This window comes from Oncorhynchus mykiss, chromosome 11, assembly GCF_057628025.1.
Source record: "Oncorhynchus mykiss isolate SJ-2025 chromosome 11, ASM5762802v1, whole genome shotgun sequence".
Classification (NCBI taxonomy): domain Eukaryota; kingdom Metazoa; phylum Chordata; class Actinopteri; order Salmoniformes; family Salmonidae; genus Oncorhynchus; species Oncorhynchus mykiss.
Genome location: NC_143032.1, coordinates 49,552,449 through 49,580,122, shown reverse-complemented (window position 1 = coordinate 49,580,122; position 27,674 = coordinate 49,552,449). Strand labels below are relative to the sequence as shown.

At 43.4% G+C, this 27,674-nt stretch overlaps 1 protein-coding gene across 11 annotated transcripts; it reads right to left on the bottom strand.

The window, feature by feature from the left end:
• Positions 1–747: 747 nt before the first annotated feature.
• On the bottom strand, positions 748–23,587 carry LOC110535791 (uncharacterized). Of its 11 annotated transcripts, none has more exons than XR_016484518.1 (13): positions 22,920–23,587; positions 19,136–19,741; positions 10,752–10,799; positions 10,389–10,643; positions 10,081–10,122; positions 9,675–9,773; positions 3,680–3,784; positions 3,453–3,557; positions 3,255–3,329; positions 3,054–3,120; positions 2,697–2,867; positions 2,498–2,570; positions 748–2,393 (listed from the first exon to the last, which is right to left on the bottom strand). XR_016484518.1 is itself a non-coding variant. In XM_090190334.1 (13 exons), exons 1-12 carry the CDS (start codon positions 22,962–22,964, stop codon positions 2,508–2,510), a joined length of 1,677 nt encoding a protein of 558 aa, XP_090046460.1. In that variant the 5' UTR covers positions 22,965–23,587; the 3' UTR covers positions 748–2,393; positions 2,498–2,507. The 11 variants fall into 11 exon arrangements, 8 of the variants coding, with proteins under 8 accessions (XP_090046460.1, XP_090046461.1, XP_090046464.1 ...); XM_090190334.1 differs by having other exon boundaries at positions 3,255–3,325; XR_016484517.1 differs by lacking the exon at positions 3,054–3,120 and having other exon boundaries at positions 3,255–3,325.
• Between the last annotated feature and the right edge of the window lie 4,087 nt (positions 23,588–27,674).

Here is a 27,674-nt window from a genome sequence, read left to right as displayed (position 1 = left end):
AGTTTCAAATGTTATGCCAATGTTGAAATCAAGCTGAACATTTACACTGAACAAAAATATAAAACGCAACATGTAAAGTGTTGGTCCCATGTTTCATGAGCTCAAATTAAAGATCCCAGATATTTTCCATACACACAAAAAGCTTATTTCTCTCAAATTGTGTGTAAAAATGTGCTTACATTCCTGTTTGTGAGAGTTTCTCCTTTGCCAAGATAATCCGTCCACCTGACAGGTGTGGCATATCAAGAAGCTGATTAACCCGCATGATCATTACACAGGTGCACCTGGTGCTGGGGATAATATAAGGCCACTCTAAAATGTGCGGGAGGGTGCAATTGTCATGCTGACTGTAGGAATGTCCGCCAGAGCTGTTGCCAGAAAATTTAAATGTTAATTTCTCTACCATAAGCCACCTCCAATGTCATCCAACCGGCCTCACAACCGCAGACCACGTTTAACCATGCAAGCCCAGGACCTCCACATCCGGCTGAGACCAGCCACCCGGACAGCTGATGAAACTGAGGAGTATTTCTGTCTGTATCAAAGCACTTTTGTGGGGAAAAACTCTTTCTTATTGGCTGGGCCTATGTCATGGGAAATCAATAGATTAGGGCCTAATTAATTTATTTCAATTGACAAACTCAGTAAAATTATTTAAATTGTTGCATGGCATGTTGTGATAATATTTTTGTTCAGTATACATCTGATTACTACATTTAATGTAGAATAAACAGGCCAACAACTGGATCACGGTGAGTAACATCTTTATTCAAAAAGGTGAATGAAATCCAACCCAGCATATTCATTACATAACTCCTCATGGTATCTTCCAGAGCACAGAACCGTGTACGCAAACTGCGGTTGTACCACATCTAATGGTCTATACAAAACAAAATGAGAAAATATCATTTTAAAAAACAAACATGATCTACAAGCCCCCATTTTCAATGGCCAGATTTGAGTGTAGTTAATTGAACGTTAAAGCTGAACTCCAGTCTCCTTTTCACCTCATTTAACACCTGATTTATTTAAAAGGCTTAAAAGGCACATCTCAATAGGTGGTCCAGGTAAGTCATAACGTAGCATAAGTAGGGGGGGTGGGCTTTCCTCTTTTGTTCCTCTATTATTTTTACCCTTTATTGTGTGTACTTTACTGTAAGTATACTTGGGATATCGCTTTTCAACAGTAAAAGTTAGAAAATCGCCAGAGGACGTCTTTAAGATAATCTGGCCAGAGGGCCTGAAAAACTTCACACCCTTTCTCATTGCCCAGGGCAGACTTTCTCCAACAGGACTGTAGACACATTGTCAGTGCACAGTGAAGAGGATGGGTATGCTATTCAATCATCCAAACTGCTCGCAAGCGTCTGCGTAGCCAGGCGCTAAAATAGAACTTGGTTTTATTTTTGGCACGTGACACGCTGTAAGTCCTGCATCTCCCAACTCCTCATTGGTTTTTAGGAGTATAGACCCAAGCGGGTGATTGAAAGCAGAACTGAGATCGACACTCTAGTCCAGTTGATAGTGGTAATGCACCTTAAAGTTGGTTACCAACCGCCATATAAAGTCCACAGAAGAAGACTGAAGAATGAGAGATTACTAGAAACTAACTAGGTTTCCACTTTTACCTGTGGATTAATTGTCAGAGTAGAGGACACACGATTTTGTGTTACTCAAAATGGGTCAAAATTCTACAAAGATCCAGGGAAAAAAAAGGACCTTGTGCATTTCAGGTAAAGTAACAACCCAATATTTATATCCCAGAACAAATTAGTTTGCAACAGCGAGCTAGCTAGCTAAATGTCCATGAATGTTTCATGTGTTTCAACCTGTCCCCAAATTAATATAGTTGGTTCAGAGTTTGTTTTGATATTTCAACGTGCATGTCCTGATCGCGTCTGGTGTGGATGGACAAAATCAGCATGCATGTGATGGAGCACGCAGACACACGCTCGTGCCCGGTGTAGTCAGCATGTAGAAAACACGTACAAGGAAATACCCCTCCCATCCATACAAACATGGTCCAAATGCGAAGACAAGTAATTTCCACATTCATTAACTTTACAGTATCCATACACAATGTATGCCATTTACAATCGATGCAAATCCACAATACATGCATTACGATACAGAAAATCTATGAAAGAAGCCATAATTTGTTCATTCCAAATATTCACATTCTGATCCAAAGACTCTTATTCCCCCGCCTTGATGCCGCATTAAAATGTGTTTGTTTGATTTTCTTTTGGTGAGAACCTAAGCAGGAAAGGCACTGAGTGTTGGATGTTAATAAATTCCCGGCGGTCCCTTGAAGCCCTAAATATTGAAAAGTCAAATTTGCTGGTCGGCTCCCCGTGAGGCTCTCTTCAGTCCTCCATACTGACTGAGGAAATCTATGGGGAGACAGAAACAATAACAGAATGTTAATGCCAATTTAGACCCAACGCAAGTGCGTGTGTTCAAACGAAGCGTTTCGGGAGATTAAACAAGTCCTCACCTGCAGAGATCTATCCCTCAATGGCCACCTCAGTTGCAGTATGTCCATTCAATGCTGCTTCTGCTGGGATATCCTAAAGAACACGGGAGGGGTTTAGATGGGAATGTAAGAAAGGAGGTGGTTGATTTACAATACGTGTAAAGACAGATCGTAATTGATTGGGAAAGTTGGATACAGTCGTGTCACTATATGCTCTTACCACGGAGGCGAGCTCTACGGGCGCAGAGGCGAGCTGCGTGTGACACTGCAGTTCTGAGATGACAGGCTGGGGGGCTGAGAAATGTCCAGAGAGGACATCCAGAGCAGTATTCTCATCCGTGGCGTCCTTTTTGGATTCGATTTCCATCTGGGCTTCAATTCCCTCTTTAGCCTGCAAAGGCAACACACCCAGTCAATGTTGAGCGCACAACTAAAATCAGTAGTCACACCCACTAGATGACATGCCTGATGCAATAAAAGGAGCTGGAGGAGCCCACAGCCCAGGAAATGAACAGAATGTAAAAAGGAAGACCACAAGGAGGGAGGATTGATCCAAAGATGGGCAAGAGAAACTCACGAGGAAGCAAGAACTCCTGGATGGGCACATTTCAAAATGTGCGAGAGCATTCAGATGAGAGGATAGCCTGCACCAAAGTATTTGATCATATGTTAGTGCTTAATATACCAAGGTGATTGCGTAAAGAGTTGGTTTGAGTCATTATTATAAATTAGTCTGAGTAGATGAAAAGCTTGTAGGTTATTATGGTTTAACTCTAACCAGCAGGTCCTCCGGAGAGTGCCGGTAATCGGGTGGAAGTGTGTCGTCTCTCTCTCCCCCATCTTTGTCACCTGCCTCCAGAGACCAACCAGACAACGGGGTTACAGGAGTAAGCGTGTGTCTCATGTCTGCTCTACCAAAACTACATCTGGCATTGGGCACCTCAGTCTCTGGATAGAAAACAGTAGGATGACTCACGGCGACGACTTTATCAGCTGTGACAGGGGCGGGCTCAGATACTGGGAGGACGTTGTTCAGCGACTCCGATAGGGCCTCAAGTGAATCTGTTGGGACTGTGGGCACCTGAACAGAGATGACACGCAGTCAGACTTGACGGGATGTCAGCAGGTGATTAAAGGTGTGCCAAAACAACATCCTTGTGTGTATGTGTTAAGAGTAGGTATGATTTGGAGCCCGAGTCTCACCTGCTCCTCAATGGCGGGCTCAGCCATGGCTGCCTCCAGAGTGGGGACAGATTCTGTGATGATAAAGTTGTCGGCCACTGTATCGATGACAGGGTCTACTGGGGCCTGGAGAGCATAGGGCTGTTACACAATGTTCCAATTCTAACTTAACTTCCATTTCTCCTTTCTTACTGAGAAAAGTAAAGGGACTGAGTAGGGATATGACAAATGGGAAAACAAATCTTGGTGTTTAGACGGCCATTTATCGGTTTTCCGTACAAATTTCATTAAATTCCATGTGAATTCACAATGCAGAATATGGTCCTATTGCGTATAACCGCTAGGGGGCAATGAAGTTTTATCTACCGCAGTCATAAACTGAATCTCAAACCGAACACTTGGCCCCTAAGCCTTTTGTTGAGTGGCCATTTGTTGTGTTTGATAGTAAACCACTCGAGTCTGCAAGCGTTTTGGCAAAAATTAGCATGCATACATGTTTCATTGGCTGAAATAAAAGTTCATAGAAATGTTCCATACGCACAAAAAGTGTATGTTGTGCACACATTTGTTTACATTCCTGTTAGTGAGCATTTTTTCCTTTTCCAAGATTATCCATCCATCTGACAGGTGTGGCATCTCAAGATTCTGATTAAACAGCATTATCATTGCACAGGTGCACCTTGTGCTGGGGACAATAAAAGGCCACTCTAAAATGCGCAGTTTTGTCACACAACACAATGCCACAGCTGTCTCAAGTTGAGGGAGCGTGAAATTGGTATGCTGACTGCAGGAATATCCACCAGAGCTTTTGTCAGAGAACTGTACTACCATAACCCTCCTCCAACTTCGTTTTAGACAATTTAGCAGTACGCCCAACCGGCCTCAACCACAGATAACATGTAACCACACCAGCCCAGGACCTCCACATCCGGCTTCTTCACCTGCGGGATCGTCTGAGACCAGCCTCCCAGACAGCTGATAAAACTGTGGGTTTGCACAACTGAAGACTTTCTGCACAAATGATCCAAAACGATTTCAGGGAAGCTCATCTACGTGCTCTCCGTGCAGTTCGGCATTGTAACCGAATTCTGTGGGCAAATGCTCACTTTCGATGGCCACTGGCATGCTGGAGAAGTGTGCTCTTCACAGATTAATCTACAGGGCAGATGGTGTGTATGGCGTTGTGTGGGAGAGCAGTTTGCTGATGTCAACATTGATTGCGGTGAGGTTGTGGTATGGGCAGACATAAGAAATAGACAACGAATACAATTGTAGTTTATCTATGGCAATTTGAATGCACAGAGATACTGTGACAAGATCCTGAGGCCCATTGTTGTGCCATTAATCTGCTGCCATCACCTCATGTTTCAGCATAATAATGCACAGCCCCGTGTCACAAGGATCTCTACACAATTCCTGGAAGCTCTAAATGTCCCAGAACATCCATGGCCTGCATGTCCAGACCAGTGACTGTCAGTGCCCTTTAAGATGAGGGAGGATGATTTTATTTGTTTTTAATTTCATGAGCATGCCCTTAATTCTATTACAGCATATAGGATGACGGTCATTCATATGTCATTCATCCAGTTAAATGTAACATCGATAGGTTTAGGCTACTATATGATACTCAAATGTTTACCTTCACCCATCATGAGGTTGCTACAACCTAGCCTATGAATGAAAGTTTACAACGTAGGTGCACACAGGTCAAGAGAACATTTTGGAGGTAACACATGGACAGACAGTGACACATTCAATACCGCCTTGCATATTCTTGCCTGCATCAAGCTGATATAGGGTGTAATCATTAGTCCAACAGTTGCAAACGAGAGTTTCTATTAAACATTCTGGTATGTTTATCCCAATTTTTTCAGTTTAAGAAACTTTTTTCAACAGAATTGGCGGAATGAATACACTGCTGATCACGCGTCAACACCATTCACTTTAATAACAGCCACGTTGTATTCCTTCTCGCATCTATGCACTCTCCTCCTCTCACCTTTTCCCTTCGTCGCTTGTGGATGTCAATGCACAACACATCAGCTGTATGTGACCAGGCGGAAAAAAAACTTTCCAAGCCAAACCATATCATAACTGCTACTACACAGCCTACATCGTTGTCACCATATTAGCTAATGTAATGTCATAGTCAACACAGCCAATAGAACTAACGTGATAGTAAACCTGCGACAATCAAGAAGTAACGTTACAGTGTACAGTCAGTAACCAGTTTAGGTCAATCAATTACTAAAACCAAAAGGTACCTTGACTTGGAAGAGTTCCAGTGTTGTGCTAGATAGTCATAGCCAGCTAGCATAGCACCCCTCTTTTTTAGCGGGGTGTTTGAGAAGGCTAAACTAGCTAGCTGCATTTGCTAGCTAAGTAAGTGAAACTGAAAAATGATGACCCACTCTCTCTCTCTCCATTTTGGAAGGAATGTATTTGTTCAAAACTGTTCAACTATTGCCTCTCTTTGAGTAAACTACTCGCCATATTTGATGCACTGCAGTGCTAGCTAGCGGTATCTTATACTTTCAGTACTAGATTAATTCTCTGATCCTTTGAGTGGGTGGAGAACATGTCAACTCATGCTGCAAGAGCTCTGATAGGTTGGAGGACGTCCTCCAGAAGTTGTCCTAATTACTGTGTAAGTCTATGGAAGGGGGTGAGAACCATGAGGCTCATAGGTTTTGTATTTGTATTTATTATGGATGCCAAAGCAGCAGATACTCTTCTTGGGGTCCAGGCAGTTTATAAAATTTTTAAAACATTACAATACATTCACAGATTTCACAACACACTGTGTGCCCTCAGGCCCCTACTCCACCACATATCTACAGTACTAAATCCATGTGTATGTATAGTGCGTGTGTGTGTGTGTGTCTGATAATGTTTGTGTTGCTTCACAGTCCCCACTGTTCCATAAGGTGTTTTTTTAATCTGTTTTTTAAATATAATTGTACTGCTTGTGTCAGTTACCTGATGTGGAATAGAGTTCCATGTAGTCATGGCTCTATGTAGTACTGTGTGCCTCCCATAGTCTGTTCTGGACTTGGGGACTGAAGAGACCTCTTGTGGCATGTCTTGTGGGGTATGCATGTGTGTCCGAGCTGTGTGGCAGTAGTTTAGACAGACAGCTTGGTGCATTCAACATGTCAATGCCTCTCATAAATAAAACATAGTGAGAAAGTCAATCTCTCCTCCACTTTCAGCCAGGAGAGATTGACATGCATATTATTAATATTAGCTCTCTGTGTACATCCAAGGGCCAGCCATGCTGCCATGTTCTGAGCCAATTGCAATTTTCCTAAGTCCTTTTTTGTGGCCCCTGACCACAGAATCATTTTATCCTCAATTTCTCTCAGCCAATCATCAGTCATTTGTGAAAGTGCTGTGCTTGTTGAGTGTCCTTTCCTACAAGCATGCTGAAATTCTGTTGTCAATTTGTTTACTGTGAAATAGCATTGTATCTGGTCAAACACCATTTTTTCCAGAAGTTTACTAAGGGTTGGTAACAGGCTGATTGGTCGGCTATTTGAGCCAGTAAAGGGGGCTTTACTATTCTTGGGTAGCGGAAGGACTTTAGCTTCCCTCCAGGCCTGATGGCATACGCTCTCAAGTAGGCTTAAATTGAAGATGTGGCAAATAGGACTATATCGTCTGCTATTATCCTCAGTAATTTTCCATCCAGATTATCAGACCCCGGTGGCTTGTCATTGTTGATAGACAACAATACTTTTTTCACCTCTTCCACACTGACTTTACGGAATTCAAAAGTACAATTTTTGTCTTTCATAATTTGGTCCGATATACTTGGATGTGTAATGTCAGCGTTTGTTGCTGGCATGTCATCCCTAAGTTTGCTTATCTTGCCAATGAAAAAGTCATTAAAAGTAGTTTGCAATATCAGTGGGCTTTGTGGTGAATAGTTTTAAATGCCTCATATGATTAAATGAATGAAGGAGCCGAGTTGGCTTTTTTTACCCAAAATTTCATAGTGTAGTTTATTTTATTTAGTTTAGTCACATGATTTTAAAATTTGCATTACTTTTGCCAATCAGTTGGGCTGCCAGACTTAATTGCCATACCTTTTGCCTCATCTCTCCATACAATTTGTCAATTCCTCATCAATCCAAGGGGATTTAACAGTTTTTAGTCATTTTCTTAGGGTGTGTGCTTATTAGTAACTGGAATAAGTAGTTTCATAAATGTGTCAAGTGTAGCGTCTGGTTGCTCCTCATTACACACCACAGACCAGCAAATATTCTTTACATCATCAACATATGAATCACTACAAAACTTATTGTATGACCTCTTAAACACTATATTAGGCCCAGACTTTGGAACTTTGGTTTTCCTAGATATGGCTATTATATTGTGATCACTACATCCTTTGGATTTGGATACTGCTTTAAAGCAAAAATCTGCAGCATTAGTAAAGATGTGATCAATACATGTTGATGATTTACTTCCTGCAATGTGATTTTCTGGATTTTTGTTTTAGATTCCGTCTCTCACAGTTGAAGTGTACATATGATAAAAATTACAGACCTCTACATGCTTTGTAAGTAGGAAAACCTGCAAAATCGGCAGTGTATCAAATACTTGTTCTCCCCACTGTACCTTATCAAGCATTTCATACATATTATCCAGATACTGACTGTTAGCACTTGGTGGTCTACAGCAGCTTCCCACAAGAATGGGCTTTAGGTGAGGCAGATGAACCTGTAGCCATATTACTTCAACAGTATTTAACATTAGACTGTCTCTAAGCTTTAGAGAAATGAGGTTCTGAATATAGGTCGCAACACCGTCTCCGTTTGCATATCTGTCTTTTCGGTAGATGGCATAACCATGTATTGCTACCACTGTATCTAAGTGAGTTTCAGAGATAGTCAGAATATGAATGTCATCTGTTACAAGCAAGTTATTAACTTCATGGACCTTGTTTCTTAGGCAACATATGTTAATATGGGCTATTTTTAGCACTTTTTTTGGTTGCTTGATTGTTTTTAATGCTTTATTGGGAAGCTTTTCAGAGGTAGACTTACTCATGTTATTTACATTGGAGCTGATAGTGCATGGTGAGCTGCATAAAGTGGTCTTCCTACTATTGCACACCGCCTCAGTGCTAACAGTGTTACTCTGGTTTATAGGCTCATGATTACTGCTTACAATAGCTGTAGAATAAACAGATGCATTTGGTGCAATTAGGGCTACATAAATTAAATGACTTACATTGTGTTTGCCAATGCCCCTAAGATCGTGTACATTTGATGCATCATTATGATGACTCATTGTCACAATGGTAGGGATTAACTGAGCTGGTCTTGGATCATTTACCAGTCATTGTTTCAACGCAGCCTTGAAATGCGTGGACAGAGTCCAGGAGTTCAGCCAATGTACGCAGAGGAGGACAAAAGCTAGCTGTCCTTCGGCTACACCACAGTGCTACACTAGAGAACGGTGTTGAGGCTACTGTAGATCTTCATTGCAAAATAGTATGTATTAATCAATTATTTGGTGATGTGATTATGTTTAGTATAGTTATCTAAAAAGTATAACTTTTAAAATGTTTTAGCATTTTTAATTTTCTGAAAATCACTGAGAATGGTCCTCCCCTTTCTCCTCTAAGGAGCCTCCACTGATCAGACATGTCACACATTGAGCATGTTTGGAATGCTCTGGATCGATGTGTACGACAGCGTGCAGAGCAGGCTGTTCGTTGCTGTTGCTTGCCTTTCTCTGACATTTTTCAAACTTAACGATGACGAGCAAAGTGCTAATAATAGCTAATAATTTAAAGATGCATCTCTTCGACTAACGTTACATCATTGTTGCATTAGTTTATTATGCAATTTTCCCTTTATGATGATAATTTAGTGATAACTGCACTGTGATTACAATTTTTTGGAAGCTAACTTTTTCGGTTATGTATTTTTTCTTAACGTTAACGTCCCAATTTTGTTTAACATTCACACCCCTAGGACTGAGAAGGCTTAATGTCATGCCTTACCTCTACAAGGGGCTCTGAGGGAGCGACGTTGGCTACGGGGGCTTCATGAACTGGGGCTACCACGGGCTCTGACAGCGTTTCTGGGATAATTTCTGTTTCCTGGAAGAGAGAGGTTGGGGACAGGTCAGTTTGATTCCAAAGCAAAAATTAGGCGACACATAAAAATCAACCATTGGTCAATTCAGGCACGACAAGTTGAGCAAACACTGAAGTGTAACATTTGTGAAGTGTTCCAGCTTTCCACTAGGTAGAGCCATAGCCTTACTAATAGGAGCAATCACTAACTCAAAAGCCCAGGCTGCAATGAGCTGATACGAACGCTTAGGAAATGGATCTAGTGGCATCTAAATATTTCCCATGTAAAAGAAGTTGCACAATATTAAAGTAGTGAGAAAGGTCTGCTTACAACTGGAACCTCTTCAGGTGCCTCTGTCGTGACAGGCTCATCCTGGAACGAGGAGAAATTACTCATTAAAGACTCATCCAATCAAACAGAAAATAAATATCAGATGCTTTTTCTGAACGCTGTTTAAGAGAAAGAGGAAGGGTAAGGAACAGAGCAAACCACACATGATCACGCAGTACATGCACCACCACACAAGACAACATCAAGCAAAAGAACAAAGGACTTGAGTTTAGCTTTTTCAGGAAAGGCAGAGGTGTGAAAGCAGAGAAGGGTCGTTAGCGACGTAGCACGTTAGCATGATGTAGCACCTCTGTGACGACTGGGGCCTCCTCTACTTCAACTTCTTCAGGAATGGCATCTGCGTTGACCATAGGAATGACCTCAGCTTCAACCTCAGGACTGTCCTCTGTGTCGATCACCACCTCTTCAGTTTCCACTACTGGGGCAGCTACGGCCTCGACCACGGGCCCGGATTCTGGCTCGACTACTGCCTCGACCTCCGCTTGGACCTTGGCAACTATTTCAGCCTCCACTTCGGCCTTCACCAACGGCTCGTCATGTGTCTAAACATGCAGAAGAACACGGTCAAAGACGCCACACACACACACAAAAAACCACCATGCAACAGAACTATGGAACTATGGGTGATATACACTCAGTACTAGGTTTACCTCAAATTGGTCAGGAGCTGACACGGGAGCCTCAGGGATGGATGCGGCCTGCAAGTGGTAGAGAGAAAGAATTAGTTATTAATATACATATTGACTGACTACTATAAGTAAATAGATGGTAGGTTTGGGACATAAAGTTCATTTCGAGTCTAGGATAAAGCAATTCAGACTTGAGTTCTGACAACCACATGATGGTAGTTTATTTTAGAAACAGTGGTGGGTGGGTGGTGCCCAATTGTTGTGTTTTTCAACCCATGTCTAAAAATGGGCAAGGTTTTGAAAAACACATACATGTCAGAGATCATAAACCTTCCCTTGGAAAACACACTAGAGGTGCAAACACGCAAGACAAGCTGCCACGCCCCCCCTCTTCTCTCCATGTCAGGCAGAGAGAAGAGAACAAAGTTCAAGAACAAAGTTTCAGTAAGCAATTCAAGGTCATTTATGTGAGCAATCCGGAGTTGTGGGGTCCACACTGTTATTGCATTCCCCTCGTGAACTGCGCCCCAGTCCATTCGTGAGGAGTTGGTCGTCACCACTTTCCTCATTGGCACTACCCTTAGGGGAGTGCCAAGAATGAAGAATCGAGGAGCTCTTTCAGTGGCAGAGAGCCGAGAGACATGCAGAGGTCGCCTTTATCTGACGATTGAAGTGATGCCGTGTACACAGACTTGCGCAAACCCCCAGTGCTGGAAGTTTCATTTTCAGTAGGCCAAGATGTACTACTGAAATGGAGGCCATCAACCCCAGCACTCAGAGGCATGTCTTGATCATAACCGAGCACTCCCTGTGGAACAGGGAAAGGCACTGTCGGAATGACTCTTTGCCTGATAAGAGAGAGAATCCAGCATTATGCCTATGTATTTTATTCTCTGTGTTGGCACCAAACAACAATTTTTCTGATTGATCTTGAACCCTAGCTCTGAGAGGTGGGTTACAAGGGAAGTCGTGTCTTGACCCCTGCACCCGGGATGGGGTGCATAGCAGGTTTCCCAGAGGTGTGAGGGCTGTCTCTTACACACTTGCTGAATAATCTACTCTGAATGGGACAGCAAGGCTGTGCCTTGAAAATAAAACCTTCGAAACCTTGTGTGCTGGCAGCATGCTTATGTAAAAATAAGCATTCTGCAGGTCGACTGAGGTGAACCAGTCACCTCTACGAATAGAGCGAGACAGCACGTTGAACATACACTGAGTGTACAAAACATTAAGGACACCTTCCTAATATTGAGCTGCAACCCCCTCCCCCTTTTGCCCTCAGAACAGCCTCAATTTGTCAGGGAATGGACTCTACAAGGTGTCAAAAACGTTCCAAAGGGATGCTGGCCCTCGTTGACTTCAGTGCTTCCCACAGCTGTGTCAAGTTGGCTGGATGTTGTTTCGGTGGTTGACCATTCTTAATACACATGGGAAACTGTTGAATGTGAAGAACGCAGCAGTGTTGCAGGGAACCAGGAAGTACCGGAAGAAAAGCAGAGGTGTCTCTCTGCCGCTAGTATGGCCCTGATAGCCACTTTGTGTAACAGAGATTTCCTCAAGTATGCGTGCCTAGTTGCCAGTCGCTACTGATTCCAAAGTTCTGCACAAACTGCAGTCGTAACGCTTCGTAACCATGGACTAGACCCAGGGCTGGACTGAATATTCACGGCAGTTCCCTGCTCTGGTGACGAGTAGCCAGCAGGTCAGTAGACTCTCGCTCACCAGTGGTGCCGGAGCACCCTCTGGTCGTGATGGAGCAAGTCTCCTTTTTATTGTATTTTTGCTCGGTCCTTGGCATGATGCCTGGATACAGCAGACTTTTTTTATTGAAAAGGGGAGTGTTAACACACTGAAACTAGGGGACAGTGTTGGTGGCGACGGACAATTAGTCGATACCCGGGTCTACGGGGCAGGCAAAAGTTTAAGGCTTTGCCCTCCTCCTTTCAAAGAGTTGCACTTCTGCCGCATGGCGGAGACAGCCGGACCAAACAGTTCCCTCTGGTTGACGGGAGCGTCAAGATAATCTGCTTTCTCCTTTTCCGACAGGCTGGACAATTTGAGCCACAAGGCTCTCTCTTCTACCACTGTCTCATGGCGTGGCCACAGCCTTGAATGGCGCTCCTGGAGGCTCGGCGGTTGAGGTCTGTGACGACACAGATCTCATCCCAAAGGTCTGGGTTAGGCTTACCGATAGCTTGGAGATTATGCATTTCTAACATCAAATCAGCCTGCTAAGCCAGCAGTAGGGACATAATGTTCAATGCCAGTACAGAACGTGTGGCAGACAAGTAGAACTTTTGGTAGATGGACACGGAAAAGCGGTCCATCTTACCAAGGAGAGAAGTGTCTGTTAGTGATGAGGCATTGGGGTTGACGGAACATTCATGCTGGCAAAAAGTCTGGTTTGGATCTTGCCGATCAAGAGGCTGTTCCAATTGCGTTTGGCTTCTGCCACGCAAGCTGGGATGGCTGAGAGGAGTTTCTCTCATGGGATGGTGCGAAAGGGGAGGTCCCTGCCATCGTACCAGTCCCTCTCTGCGCTGCCACCCACCACGAGTTCGGGCCACTGAATACGTCTGGTCGCTGCCCGTTTGAAGATATCAATGAGTGAATATCTGTCATCCGCATCGATGCCCCACTAAGGGCAGAAGAGGACCTAGAAGTAACGGTGTGTGCCTCTTTGTCCTCTTCCTCTATCTGGAGGAGATCATCATGCCATTGTATTCTTCGATGATGAGCAAAACTAGGTGAAGGTCCTCAGGATAGCCATCCATGGTGTCAGCCCATGAGGTCTGGGTCTGGATGGTTCTCTCCCCGCTCGAAGGCAGTGTGGGAGAGGAATCACATTGGGCTGCTCTGCACACTCTCTGACAGAGGGTGATCGCAGCAAAATCCCCACAATGGATACATGACCGGGCGTCCTCGAATGCTGCATCCTCGTGTTCAAGACCCAGACAGATGACATGCCCTGCATGGGCACGGATGTACCGGTGCTGGAGCCAGGGCCTGGGCCTTGGGCCTCATTTCTGGGTAACAAGTACCTTACTGTGATCGTTTTCTAATAAAACGGTCAAAAAGAAACAAAAATGTATTCTTAGCAAAGCCATTTCTCAATACATTTTTTTCACTAGGACTGTCTGGGAGTGGTCTGAGTGGGGAGAGGAAAACTGAAAATTAGCTGTTATTGGCAGACGTTTGGAACTCTTTATTGGTCTATTAACAAACGAAAAGCATGGTGATGTCACCATGGAAGGCCAAAACACCATCCCACCAATACAGGTTGAAATTTCAGGCGGTCATTTCAAACAGCCTTTTCAATAAAAACAGCATTGTCATAATTTTCACAATATTATTCCAACCTCATTGTGGAAATTATATATATATACATTCATACACTACATTCAGGAAGTTTTTGTCCCCCTCATCAATCTACATGCATTACCACATAAGGACAAAGCATTTTTAGACATTTATTAAAAATAAATCACATTTACATAAAAATTCAGATCCTTTACTCAGTACTTTGTTGAAGTGCATTTGGCAGCGATTACAGCCTCGAATCTTCTTGGGTATGATGCTACAAGCTTGGCACACCTGTATTTAGGGAGTTTCTCCCATTCCTCTCTGCAGATCCTCTCATGCTCCTTGAGGTTGGATGGGGAGCATCGCTGCACAGCTATTTTCAGGTCTCTCCAGAGATGTTCAATCAGGTTCATGCGCAGGCTCTGGCTGGGCCACTCAAGGACATTCAGAGACTTGTCAGAGCTCTGTCAGGGTGACCATCCGGTTCTTGGTCACCTCCCTGACCAAAGCCCTTCTCCCCCGATTGCTCAGTTTGGCCGAGCGGCCAGCTCTAAGAAGAGTCTTGGTGGCTCAAAACTTCTTCCATTTAAGAATGTTGGAGGCCACTGTGTTCTTGGGGATCTTCAATGCTACATATTTTTTTTTTTTGGGGGGGGGGGGGTACCCTTCCCCAGATCTCTGCCTCGACACAATCCTGTCTCGGAGTTCTACGGACATTTCCTTCGACCTCATGGCTTGGTTTCTGCTCTGACATGCACGGTCAACTGTGGGACCTTACATGGACAGGTGAATGCCTTCCCAAATCAAGTCCAATCAATTGAATTTACCACAGGTGACCTCAAAATCAAGTTGTAAAAACATCTCAAGGGTGATCAATGGAAACATGATGCACCTAAGCTCTGAATACTCATGTAAAAAAATGTAAACCTGTTTTTGCTTTGTCATGATGGGGTATTGTGTGTAAATGTTGAAGAAGTCAAGGGGTCTGAATACTTTCAGAATGCACTGTAGCTCGGCTACAGCTGTGTAGGGTGAGGGAGGGGCTATGGGCTACAGGTCTTCCATTTACTCCGAAACAGCAGCCTATATTCACACAGCTACAGCCACAGTAGCCCCCTCATATCCCTAGCTGTGTACCAAAATGGTCGGATCGCAGCTCGTCTCGCAGGCCCCATAAATACTCAAGGAACAAAATGTACTAAACTGATCCAAGTGCAGCCCTTTCTATCTGACAGATTAGTGTAACCTATTCAGAGAATATTATGTACATAAAGTTCCTAGGACACATCCACTTCCCCCTCCTTCTTCCTAGAAGCCAAGTTCCTGTTTTTACTGTAAAACTTTAATAGGGAACAATATAACGTCAAGGTAAAAAACTAGAAATCACCACAGAAATGCTAACAGAGCTAAATGACACACCAATGCTAATGGAGGGGAACTTCTGGAGAGCTAAACAGAGAAATGATTCAACACACGTGGGAGAGATAGCCTGTTCTATTCTGAAGAGGCTTTCCCCATATGTTAAATGCGTCCACATGTAGGAGATGGGAAGAGAGAGACGGCGGGTCTGAAATCATTTTCTAAGATAATCCATCCACCTGACAGGTGTGGCATATCAATAAACTGATTATCATGATCATTACACAGGTGCACCTGGTGCTGGAGACAATATAGGGCCAGTTTTAAATGTGCAGTTTTGTCACACAAAATGCCACGGATGTCTCTAGTTTTGAGGGAGCGTGTAATTGGCATGCTGACTGAAGGAATGTCCACCATAGGTGTTGGCAGAGAATTTAATGTTAATTTCTTTACCATAAGCTGCCTCCAACGTTGTTTTTGAGAAATTGGCCGTACGTCCAACCGGCCTCACAACTGCAGACCATGTGTAACTACGCCAGGCCAGAACTTCCACATCCAGGTAATTCCCCTGCGGGATCGCCTGAGGGGGGTATAGGGGGTGTATTTCTGTCTGTAATAAAGCCCTTTGTGGAGAAAAACCCATTCTGATTGGCTGGACCTGGCTCCCCAGTGGGTAGACCTGGCTGCCATGTGGGAGGGCCTATGCTCTACAAGGCCCACCCATGGCTGCACCCCTGCCAAGTCATGTGAATTAAGGTTTATCATGTGAATTTAAGATTAGGGCCTAATGAATTTATTGACCGATTTCCTTATATGAACTGTATTTGTATTTAAGGCAGCAGGTACTCTTCCTGGGGTCCGGCAGAATTAAGGCAGTTATACAACATTATAATACATTCATTACAGAATTCACAACACACTAAGTGTGTGCCCTCAGGCCCATACTCCACTACCACATATCTACAACACAAAATCCATGTGTACGTGTGTGTATAGTGCGTATGTTATCATGTGTGTGAATGCATGTGTCTGTGCCTATGTTTGCGTTACTTCACAGTCCCCGCTGTTCCATAAGGTGTATTTTTACCTGCTTTTTAAATCTGATTCTACTGCTTGCATAAGTTACCTGATGTGGAATAGAGTTCCATGTAGTCATGTCTCTATGTAGTACTGTCTGCCTGTTCTGTTCTAGACTGGGGGACTGTGAAGAGACATCTGGTGGCATGTCTTGTGGGGTATGCATGGGTGTCCGAGCTCTTTGCTAGTATTTTAAAGACAGCTTGGTACCTTCAGATTTTCAACACCTCTTACAAAAACAAGTAATGATGTCAATCTCTCTTCCACTTTGAGCCATGAGAGATTGACATGCATGTCATTAATGTTAGCTCTCTGTGTACTTTTAAGGGCTAGCCGTGCTGCCCTGATCTGAGCCAACTGCAATTTTCTCAAGTCCCTCTTTGTGGTACCTGACCACACTACCTGACAGTAGTCCAGGTGTGACAAAACCAGGGACTGTAGGACCTGCCTTGTTGATAGTGTTGTTAAGAATGAAGAGCAGCGCTTTATTATGGACAGACTTCTCCCCATCTTAGCTACTGTTGTATCAATATGTTTTGACCATGACAGTTTACAAAAAAACTTAGTCAAATCTTTGAAATTGTTGCATGTTGCGTTAATATTTTTGTTCAGGATAATTAAAATACTGAGCTATATTGTATGCACATTTTTTATGGAAATGTATATTATGTCATACTAATACAATTGCTCAGAGAAAGAGATTTTGTTGAAACAAGTAATATCATTTTTTTCTCAAAACGGTAGAGGTCCAAAATGACACGTTTTCAATACCTCACCTTGCGAGAATAACAGCACTGAGCCTTTTCCTAAAATGTTTTATGAGTTGGAGAACACGTTGAGAGGGATCTTAGACCATTCCTCCATACAGAATCCTCCAGAGTTTCTTGATATCCTTTGTCTGCACCTCTGGACTGCCTTCTTCAATTCAAACCACAGATTTTCCAATGGGATTCAAGTCTGCAGACATGTTGATTTTGTGGCCAATTAACTATTTCTTTGTGGATTTTGATGTGTGATTGGGGTTATTGCCTTTCTGGAAGATCCACTTGTGTTCAAGTGTCAGCCTCCTGGCAGAGGCAACCAGGTTTTGGGATAAAATATCCTTGTACTGAGTAAAGTTCACGATGTCATTGACCTTAACAAGGGCTCCAGGACCAGTGGAAACAAAATAGCCCCATAACATCAAAGATCCACCACCATATTATACGGTAGGTACGGGGTTCTTTTCTGCTTATGTATTCTCATTTCGACACCAAACCCACCACTGGCTTGGGAGGTCAAAGAGCTCAATTTTCATATCATCTAACCAAAGCACCAGTTCCAATCCAAGCGTCAATGCCGTTTAGCAAACTCCAGGCGTCTGCCTCACGTGCAGAGGCACTAGGTGATCAATCCATCTGCCAGGCAGCAAGAAGGCACCGAGACTTCCATACCCCCACACTCCTTTTGTTTAAATGCTCAAGCGCTCTCCATCGGCAGTACCCCTCCCAAAAACTCTGTCTGAATATGAGGCCCATGGTGAAGACACAATGACCGACTGACCAGAGCCACCAACTGTCCACTCTTTATATACCAACGTGTGTGTGTGTGTGTGTGTGTGTGCACGGTCTCAGCGCTCCTTTGTTAAGAGTGTAAGGATTTGCAATCTCATCAACTCAATAAAACTATCCTGATACGGGTTGTGTATAACACATCCGCTATGCGTGTGGATGCGCCTAAAGTAAAGCTTGTGCCTGTAGGTCTAAGGAGCATCTGACATGTCCATGGTATGTCCAGCAGCATGGGGCTGGGGAAAAGAGGCATTTTGACCAAGATCCAACCATCGTGTATAACCACCCCCTCATCCCGTGCTCCACACACATGTCAGCACACACACGTCATATGTGGTCATAGCTTAGCTACAGCGAGGGAGGCACTTTAGAGACACTATAGCAGCTGAACAAATTTCCAACACAGGACACTGAACAAGACAAACAGCTGCATAAACTAAACTATTACGATGACACACTACCAACATTTAACTTTCATGAGATTGAAACTTTCACACACTGAAGGATAAAGCTACTTGCGACCCGCAAGTACAGATGATTGTGTTTATTGCGGGTCGCAAGTAGCTTTATCCTTCATTGGCTAAGATGATTCATCACTAAACCTTAATACAGATGTAGGATCTTAATTTGATCACCTTGTTACAGGAAATGTTAAACACGTTTGTAATTTCCACTTCATTTTCCCATATGAAAAATGGATCAACCCCTACAAAAATGTCCATTAATTATGATCTACATAATAATTCAAATGTCCTCTTGTTGCAGGATTATTTTCCTGCTGTAGCAAACTGGCTCAAATTAAGATCCTAGATCTGTACAGCTCCAGAGAAATGTAATCAATCTCATTTTATCCAATTACTCTCACCACAATCTTCTGAAAAACACAAGTGAAATCAGTTTTAAAACAGACACAAATCATTTACACTGTAGACCATGTTAATGTACCCGGCAATATATAGTGACTGCCCACTCTCTGTGTACATGTACAGCCTCTTAAATAGAACACACTGTTCTCTTACTGCCCCCTCTCAGTCCCTTCCCAACACGCCAGAAACTGCACCTGACCCCATATACTCTCCATCCGCAAACAAATTCAAAATGGGAGAGGGCCTTTACCTCCATTACTAGCTCCGTCTTTGGAATGAAGCTTTCTTCAACCTCCTGCACTGCTGCAGTTTCTTCTGTAGGTGGCCCCACTGCAGTTTCTTCTGTAGGTGGCCCCACTGCAGTTTCTTCTGTAGGTGGCCTCACTGCAGTTTCGTCTGTAGGTGGCCCCACTGCAGTTTCTTCTGTAGGTGGCCCCACTGCAGTTTTTTCTGTAGGTGGCCCCACTGCAGTTTCTGCTGGGACTTCTACAACTGGGACTTCTTCTGGGGCTTCAACTGGGCCGTCGACCACATCTGGGGTTTCAATTGGGGCTTCGACCTCCAATGTGGCTTCTTCAGCCTCTACTGGAGCTTCGACTGGCGCCTCAACTTCAACCTCTGCTGCCACCACTTCAGCCTCTAATGCCGCCACCATAGGTTTCGGCTCCGGTACCTCGACTGGGGCCAGCAGCGCTACAACGGGGACGTTTACTACTCGAGTCTGTATGGGGACAAGCTTTGGACACTTTGCCACTTCTTTGACTTTAACAGGGGGGGCCGCCACAGCAGCCACTCCTGGGGTCCCTTTGCCAGTGCCAGCAACATGCTGCTCCTCAAGGACTTTCCTCTGGGCCTGCTGCTCAACACACAGAGCGAGCGAGCGAAAGACAGAGAGAGAGAAGGGTGTCAGATTAACTTTACCTTGAATCACTCCAATTTGATTAAACATTGAAATATGTAGAGAGAGAAAATTATGGGGAGAGGACTGCTGAAGGTAATCCAGCCAGAGGGCTGTTAGTTATTGAATTCCTCATCTAGTTTGGGTTTGATGGGGGGGGTATTCTATTCGATGAAATACCAGGGATGCCAAATTAGGATCAACATGTTTTCCCAAAGGGGACAGAGGACTAAACCTTTGAGCCATGGCACCGATCAATGGGGCGGGGGGTGAGGGGGGGCAAACTAGTTAGATAATGGCAGTAAATTAGCTGAATCGGAGTGATTCTGACAGGTCAAGTCAGGCGGGACCGAAACCTGCGAGTCAGCAGGGCTCAGAGCTCCGGATGGGGCCCCGCATAGCAGACAGTAAACTAATCGCATTATAATCCGGTTACAATCATACCCTACGCCTCGTTAGCTGCAAGAGACGACCGGCCAGCCAGCAGAGTTTACACAGCCCACCAAGTGCATAAGCCCAGTGAGTGTGCATACAAAAACAGCTCTGCCTTTAGTCTGTCCGTCAGACCAACCTCTCCCTGCCCCTTTTGTAATGGTACGATTTCGAGGTTTTTTGAACCCGTCATCAACAGGACTAGTCTGAAGGACATTTACTAGGCATCATCATCCTTTGGAAATAAACTAGAAAAACTGTTTTGAAAAGGCAGGGGAGCACAAAAAAAGCACATGTTATGAAAGTCAGTAAGCAGAACATGAGCCCTAGTTAGTGCTCGGAGTGTCAATCAGCAAGAGACCTCCCTTCCACGCACCTCCGTAGATATCTAGAGCACGCAGAGGTGATAAGGCTAACTGATTTGGGATACGTTTTTATTTGGGCTTCTGTGAAAGGTTTCACGGCACAGGCCCTCCTAAAAAAAGCAGTCTGGTGGAGGGCATGCCTACGATTCATTACCAAATACAGGCTTGGTTTGAGTGGAGTCTTGCCAGAAAACTAGGGGGAAGAGAGTGTTTAGGAGAACTTCTTTCTCACCATATTGAGAAGTATTTGCAAGGGATCGCTAGTGTAGTGCATGTACAATGTTAGGCCTACTGGCTTATTGCTGAGCTATGACAGAGCTCTGGATAACATTACAACGGAAAGTCACAAAGGGAATTGAAATGTTGTGATTTGTAGAATACACATTCAAGTTAGTTTATGTGAAAGGAAGAATACATTGTGAGAAGGGTTACAGAGAACTGTCCTGTTGCTGCGTTACATTATCATGCTGTAAATGGAGGAGGAGCACGTTCTAAAATGGAGGATACATGAAACTCCTGGACTCTCATCACCCCCCCACACACACACACACACAAATGAAAGGATCTTCAGCCCCCCCACCCAAGCACAGAGTGTGCAAAGCATTGTGACAGTTATGTGCACGTTTGTAATGCCATCCCACCTCTGATTAGACAATTGCGAAAGATGGTTGAATAATACAACCAGTAGTCCTAAATTAAAATGCTCTAATCCCGTGCACGACAATTAAATGAATAGGTGACAGTTTAGGCCTAAATGACTGGCCAAGCAATTGCCGCAAACATAGAGTGCAACCCACTGTGTTGTTCTGCACAATTTGCGCCAATAATGTGTGCTAGTGATAAACCTTAAAATCAGATTTACAACAAAATCTCAGAACCAGCATGGCCATGTCACAGATTCTTTATAACAATTTATAGATATGGCATCCCGAGTGGTGCAGCGGTCTAAGGCACTGATCAGTGCTAGAGGCGTCACTACAGATCCGGGTTCGATCCCGGGCTGTGTCGCAGCCGGCCGCAACCGGGAGATCCATGAGGCGGCGCACAATTGGCCCAGCGTCGTCCGGGTTAGGGGAGGGTTTGGCCAGCTGGGATGTCCTTGTCCCATCGCGCTCTAGCGACTCATTGTGGTGGCCGGGTGCATGCACGCTGGCTTCGGTTGCCAGTTGTACAGTATTTCTTCCAACACATTGGTGCGGCTGGCTTCCGGGTTAAGCGAACAGTGTGTCAAGAAGCAGTGCGGCTTGGCGGGGTTGTGTTTTGGAGGACGCATGGCTCTCGAGATTCGCCTCTCCCGAGTCCGCACGGGAGTTGCAGCGATGGGACAAGACTAACTACCAATTGAATATTACGAAATTGGGGAGAAAAATGGGTAAAAAGTACAAAAAAGTTAATAACCTACTTGGCCAAGTACACAGCGAGATCAAACTTTATGCATGGCCCTTAATCATACATTGCCAACTAGGCGCACCGTGCCTCATACCTTACAGAGCCAGGAGTAGACTAAATAAAACAGTTCGACAAAAGCAGGGTGCCGGTCATGTAGCCAGACGAGCTACATCCAAAGCCCATCATGTAGCTGGGTGGATTGGGATATATGGATTGTGCAACCTGAACTCAGGGTTAGACGTAACAAAGTAAACAAAAATCAGGGAGTTTAAATTTGGATGTTACATTTGGTATGGTATTAATTTGTGGATGTCCATCATTACAGTATGATGTTACAAATTACAATTTGTATGATATGTTACGAATTGCAATTTGTTGTGGTTTAGGTAGGTGACTACTAGATGGCTAACGTTTAGGGTTAGGAGTTAGAGTTAGCCAACATGCTAAGAAACCTTTGGATTGCTAGATGTTCGCGTTATACACCCACCCATACACTCCAACATCCAACCAACTCAGACAGCCATAAGTAACCTTCAGTCTTATGTAACCATACCAAACACAACATATCATACTAATTTGATTGTCCCGAATTATCGTTTACCATGTTACGTCTCGCCTATGAGACCAGGCTGGTGGATTGGAAATTATATTGGCAGTGGTGTCTTCGCATGCTTCAACCAGTCTTTTAAAAAACTATCAGTAATTTAGAATGTGAAAAACTATTTAGTTTGCCTAAAAAGAGGTTTGCTCGATCATGGTCAGGATCATTCATCCAATTATATATTGTTTAATGTTTGGTGAATTTCAATGGATGAACTGTTCAATGCACTTCGACTACCAGAGTGGAGGGGAACACGTGTAGCATGGATTACAAAAAAAATAAAATAATCATCAAATCATAATTAGCTATAATATGGAGGAACTGAAGGAACCCTGGTGTGCGCACTTACCACCCTCCTCATGCGGCGCTTGTTCTTCTTCCTTTTGCTGGGCATGTTCGTGATTTTGGCTGAAGCTACAATAAAGAATTAAGAACTTTGATTTCTGTCCTCCCCGGAGATGGAGAAAGTGTGCGTCGGCAAAGCGGAGACTGTCACAGTAGCACCGGTCTGATGACCAGATGTTACTGATGGACGGAACATTGTGCATCTTTTTAAAGCACTCGTTGTTGTTGTTTTTTCCATCTCTGCCTGGACCTATCGGGAGGAGGATGGTGGAGGGGGCGTTAACGACAGAGGGGTGTGTGCGCCCCTTGGTTGATGGGGTCCAGTAGGCTTGCCTTGTCCGCAAACTGGTGTTGTTTTCTGATGTTATGTAACGGTTTTGTCAAGAAGTGATACAGCTTTTGTCAAAATGTACTTTTCGTAGTAAGCTTAGGAGAATTTACGCAGCAGGTATGGATAATGAATGTAGCAAGTTAGGATAATAAGGTTACAGTTAGGAAAAGAGTTAGGGTTAGCTATAAACCCACCAAAATCTAAAACTGTATCCATCTAGGCATACCTCCATCGTTTTGGACGGCTTCCGAAAACGTAGCCTATCCAGACCCCTTTTTCGAGCTCGAATGTGTCGATTCTGTTTGAAAATGTGCGGTCACACTCACGCTTGGTTTGACTGCCTTGATCTCCTCACTGTGCGTGTCCCATTTATGCATCTCCCCATTTAGAACATGCATAAACTAGCCTACTCCCCATGACAGTGTTTTAGCTCGGGACAAACAGAGTTGTCCTAACTTGTCAAGTGTGTTTGTCTCTGTTGCGTTTATGATCTTCACATGCGCTGAAAATAGATTTAAATAATCTGAGCAAATATAGCCTAGGTGGGTCTTCCTAAAAACACGCCACTTCGATACAAGTGACCTTTCGTAGCAGTTTAGGAGAGCATTTTCGCTAGCTAACCCTAACCATTTTCATAACCTTAACCTAATTCTCCTAACCTGCTACGAAAAAGTTTTTAGGGAATCTCGTCCAGGCCTTGCAATAATGTACTGTATTCAGCAGACAGCACATTACACAAGTTGGATACATGGAGGCGTGTCGTATGTCAGTCTGTCAGGCTCTTTTTTGAGCAGACCCACTTTAATACGATAGAGTAGCCTAGTGGTGTGCCCTAACCCAGGGGTTGTCAAAGTGTGGTCTGTGGAAGAGGTACTGCAGGGGGTCCGCGGCCAGATAAAAAAAATAAAAAAAGGGATATGTGCAATAATTTTATTGGCTGTAACACAATACAATGTAATAATATGAATCTACAATTTATGTTTTTAAAGATCCAATATCTCAATATCAAATCATTTCGGATTAAAAATTAAGTACTTTACTGTGATTTTTTTCAATGAAAATGATCAGAAACAAACAAAAAAGTAATCTTAGCAGTGAGCAATTTCTCAAGCAAAAATTTTGCAAGGACTGAAGGGAAAACTGAAAATTAGCTGTTAATAGCAGAGAGGTTTGGAATTTAAATGGAACTCCCATAGGGCAGCGTACAATTGGACCAGTATTGTCCGGGTTTGGCCAAGGTAGGCCGTCATTGTAAATAAGAATTTGTTCTTAACTGACTAGCCTAGTTAAATAAAGGTTACAATGGTCTATTAACTAATTTCACCAGGTAGGCCAAAACTCCATCCCACCAAAACAGGCTGACATTTCGGGTGGTCTTTTCTACCAGCTCTTACACCAAAAGGGAATTATCCAACCTGGACTCGTGTTGTGGTATGGTATGTATTCATTTGTGGATGTCCATTAGGGGTGTGCTAACTAGTCAGACAAAACTAGTATCTTTCTCATGTCAATCAGTCATGTGCAAGGTTTTGCATGGTCTAAATTACTCAACTGGCTAGTTTGCGTCACTGTAAAGAGAAAAACGGGCTGTGCGTTGATCCTGCTGCTCTGATTGGAGAGAGTGAAGCTGTATTTCTCCGTCCACAAAATGTCACTTGATCACTTTTCCGTGCATGTTTTCGGTCCAATCGTTTAGATTGCTGCTACCTGCTACTATGGTAAATCACATGGCAAGGACGTTTGCTAACAATGTGTATTATATCTAACAGGTGGGACAAGGGTAGGGGAAAAGGACGAAACGCGAATGCGCAATCTGACTGAGTGACAGCAAATTTGGCTGCCTGCTACAAATTGAGGAAACACAGACACATACAAACACACCCCTCAACGCGCTGCTCCTAATCTGCAGTTTTTTTGCAGAGAGAATGTGCAGGGAGGTATTTTGCGAACATTTATTTCGGCATATTAAAACAATTCAGGTTTTTCCGATCACGAGTATCATCCGATCCGATTATCAACTGTCAATGGCCATGTCAGCACACCCCTAATGTCCATCATCCATTTCGTATGATATGTTACAAATGTACAATAGGTATGATGTATTACAAATTCCAATTTGTTGTGGCTAATGTTACCTAGCTGGCTAAGGTTAGCTATGTTAGGGGTTGCGGTTGGGGAAGGGTTAGCTTACATGCTAAGTAGTTGCAAAGTTGCTAATTAGCTAAACTGATTAAGTTATCAATGATGAGGTTTGAACACACAACCTTTTGGGTTTATAGTCGTTCACTTCATACGCCCACACACCCATCGACCCACCCATCCGCACCGACCAACCACCCTCTTTTCGTTTTTGCCTTATTAAGTAACCGTATTTTTGTAAACATACCAAACGTAACATATCATACTAATTTGAGTGTCATGGACTTTCATTTACTATGTTACATCTAGTCTATGACCCAATTTAGGTCCCTACTTGACAAGAAAGAGAAGTTTACAATCATTCTTTATCTCTTTGTTGACATAACACTGGTTCAATTCTAAGTGACTTGCCCATGGTTGTTTCTCACGGAGAGAACGAAGTGAAATCAGATGACACAAGGTACAATGCCGCTCTTAAAACTATGATAAAATGTAACAACATTGCGCACCAGTGGCACAAATATAGCCTCATTTTGTATTTCGATGTAACTACATGGTCAGACTGGGACCTCTGAAATGTGGGTTTCCCTTTGGCATGGCACAGAATGGGGGAGATTGAAGCTTGAAAACTTTTTTTACTCTAAAAACAAATTATGTTACTAATAAATTAAATTATATGTACCCATTGATTCTTGAAGATTACAACTTATAAATGCCTCACGATTTAGTTGAACTGTCGCACCCCGTCCGAACCCAAAATATTAGTTTTTTTTAGGCTATTCCAATGTTTGTGAACAATATAGCCTACATGTAAACAAACACTGTACTCAAAACATGATAAAAACTATCATTTTGATATCATGGATGATCAGTCCTTGTCAATGAATTAGAAAGTGGTTACATTCCTCCAGGCCATCCCTCAGCTTTTCACTGAAACAGAGGCTGGGTGACCACTTTGTTTTTGATGACATTTTTTGCCTTCTAGAGTAAGGCAGCTCCAATATACAGGTGTTTCAGCCTAGCTCAGTGCTTTCTGAGGGGATGGGGCAGCCAGCGGAAAATACTGAGCGTAGAGGTTGGTAATGTCCTCTAGTTGCGCTGTGATTGGCTCAGTGTTCTGTTACTCATGGGGACACTACATCACCGCAAAATCTATGTGGAGAGCTTGAAAATTCAAGCCCCTTGGGTGCTGCCATAGAGTTACAGCAGAAGTGCCCATCCAAGAAGGCTCAAGGTCATTAGCCCCAGATAAAATGATGTCAAAACACATTATATCTACTGTAGCTTTGATTGGACTGATCATGTCAACATCTTACTTTCAAAGTCTTAGCTAGCAGTCATCATCATGAATCAAGACAACAATCTACTGGCATATCCTTTTCAATCCTTGTCATATGAAGAGAAATGATAGATAAAACGTGTCGGTGCTCATCGGCCATTGAACATAATAAACATTACACAACAAGTTGGAAATCGCAAATTCAACAATGAGTGTTTTGGAAGGAATCAGTGGCTAACTGCAGGTGTTGCAAAGCAATCACTAGCCTACTATTCAGTGGAGTGGGTGTGTGGTCCAAGTCTGGATTTATGGGTATCTTTCCCAAGCTTAAAAGGATAAGCAGTCACATGGAACAAACTTCAGTGAGTTCAAGACAACTGGGAACTCTGGAAAAAACTAGCCCCGACTGGGAAAATGTGTTTTGAACGGTCATCCAATTCGGAATTCCAAGTCGGGAACTCGGGCCTCTTTCTGAAGATCACTGACATCATAAGTTGACCTTGTTTTTTTCTAAGTTCCAAGTTGTCTTGAAAGTATCATAAATCCAGAGAATGACAGAATTTGATGACAAAATGTGATGACAAGGACCACCGCGCCACCTTCCTGTTCAAGTGAGCACAGCACAAAAAGGTGAGTCCAAAAATTTATTTTATGCTGCTGCATAAATTATGCAAATGCCAAAGAGATGTGTATACTGTAGCTAAGAAAGTAATAGTAAGTGTATGTTGTGTAGTAAGCTGTTTGTTAGTAGCCCATGTGTCTCACCCTAATAATTTGGTCCCTTTCCCCCTCATAACTTAACCTACTGTTCTGACTTGGTGATTCACATGTAGCCTATAGCCTGTTTTAGATAAATGTAATCATCAAATATTGTAAGAACTTTCATTGTCTGCTTATATGCCCCCTTTATTTATCCTACGGATCTGACTTGGTGTACAGGGAGAATACTGTAAGAATGGCCCATGTTTCTAATTCTGTCGCTGTACATTTCAAAAGTGCTGAACAAATAG

What these genes read in the sequence shown, in the direction of transcription:
- LOC110535791 (XM_090190334.1), bottom strand. Translation starts at nt 22,964, where the DNA reads ATGCCCAGCAAAAGGAAGAAGAACAAGCGCCGCATGAGGAGGGTG. An exon ending in AGCGCCGCATGAGGAGGGTG is followed by an intron (nt 19,742 to 22,919) that starts GTAAGTGCGCAC and finishes TGTGTTGAGCAG; the next exon opens with CAGGCCCAGAGGAAAGTCCT. An exon ending in CAGCTGATAAAGTCGTCGCC is followed by an intron (nt 3,326 to 3,452) that starts GTGAGTCATCCT and finishes CTCTGGAGGCAG; the next exon opens with GTGACAAAGATGGGGGAGAG.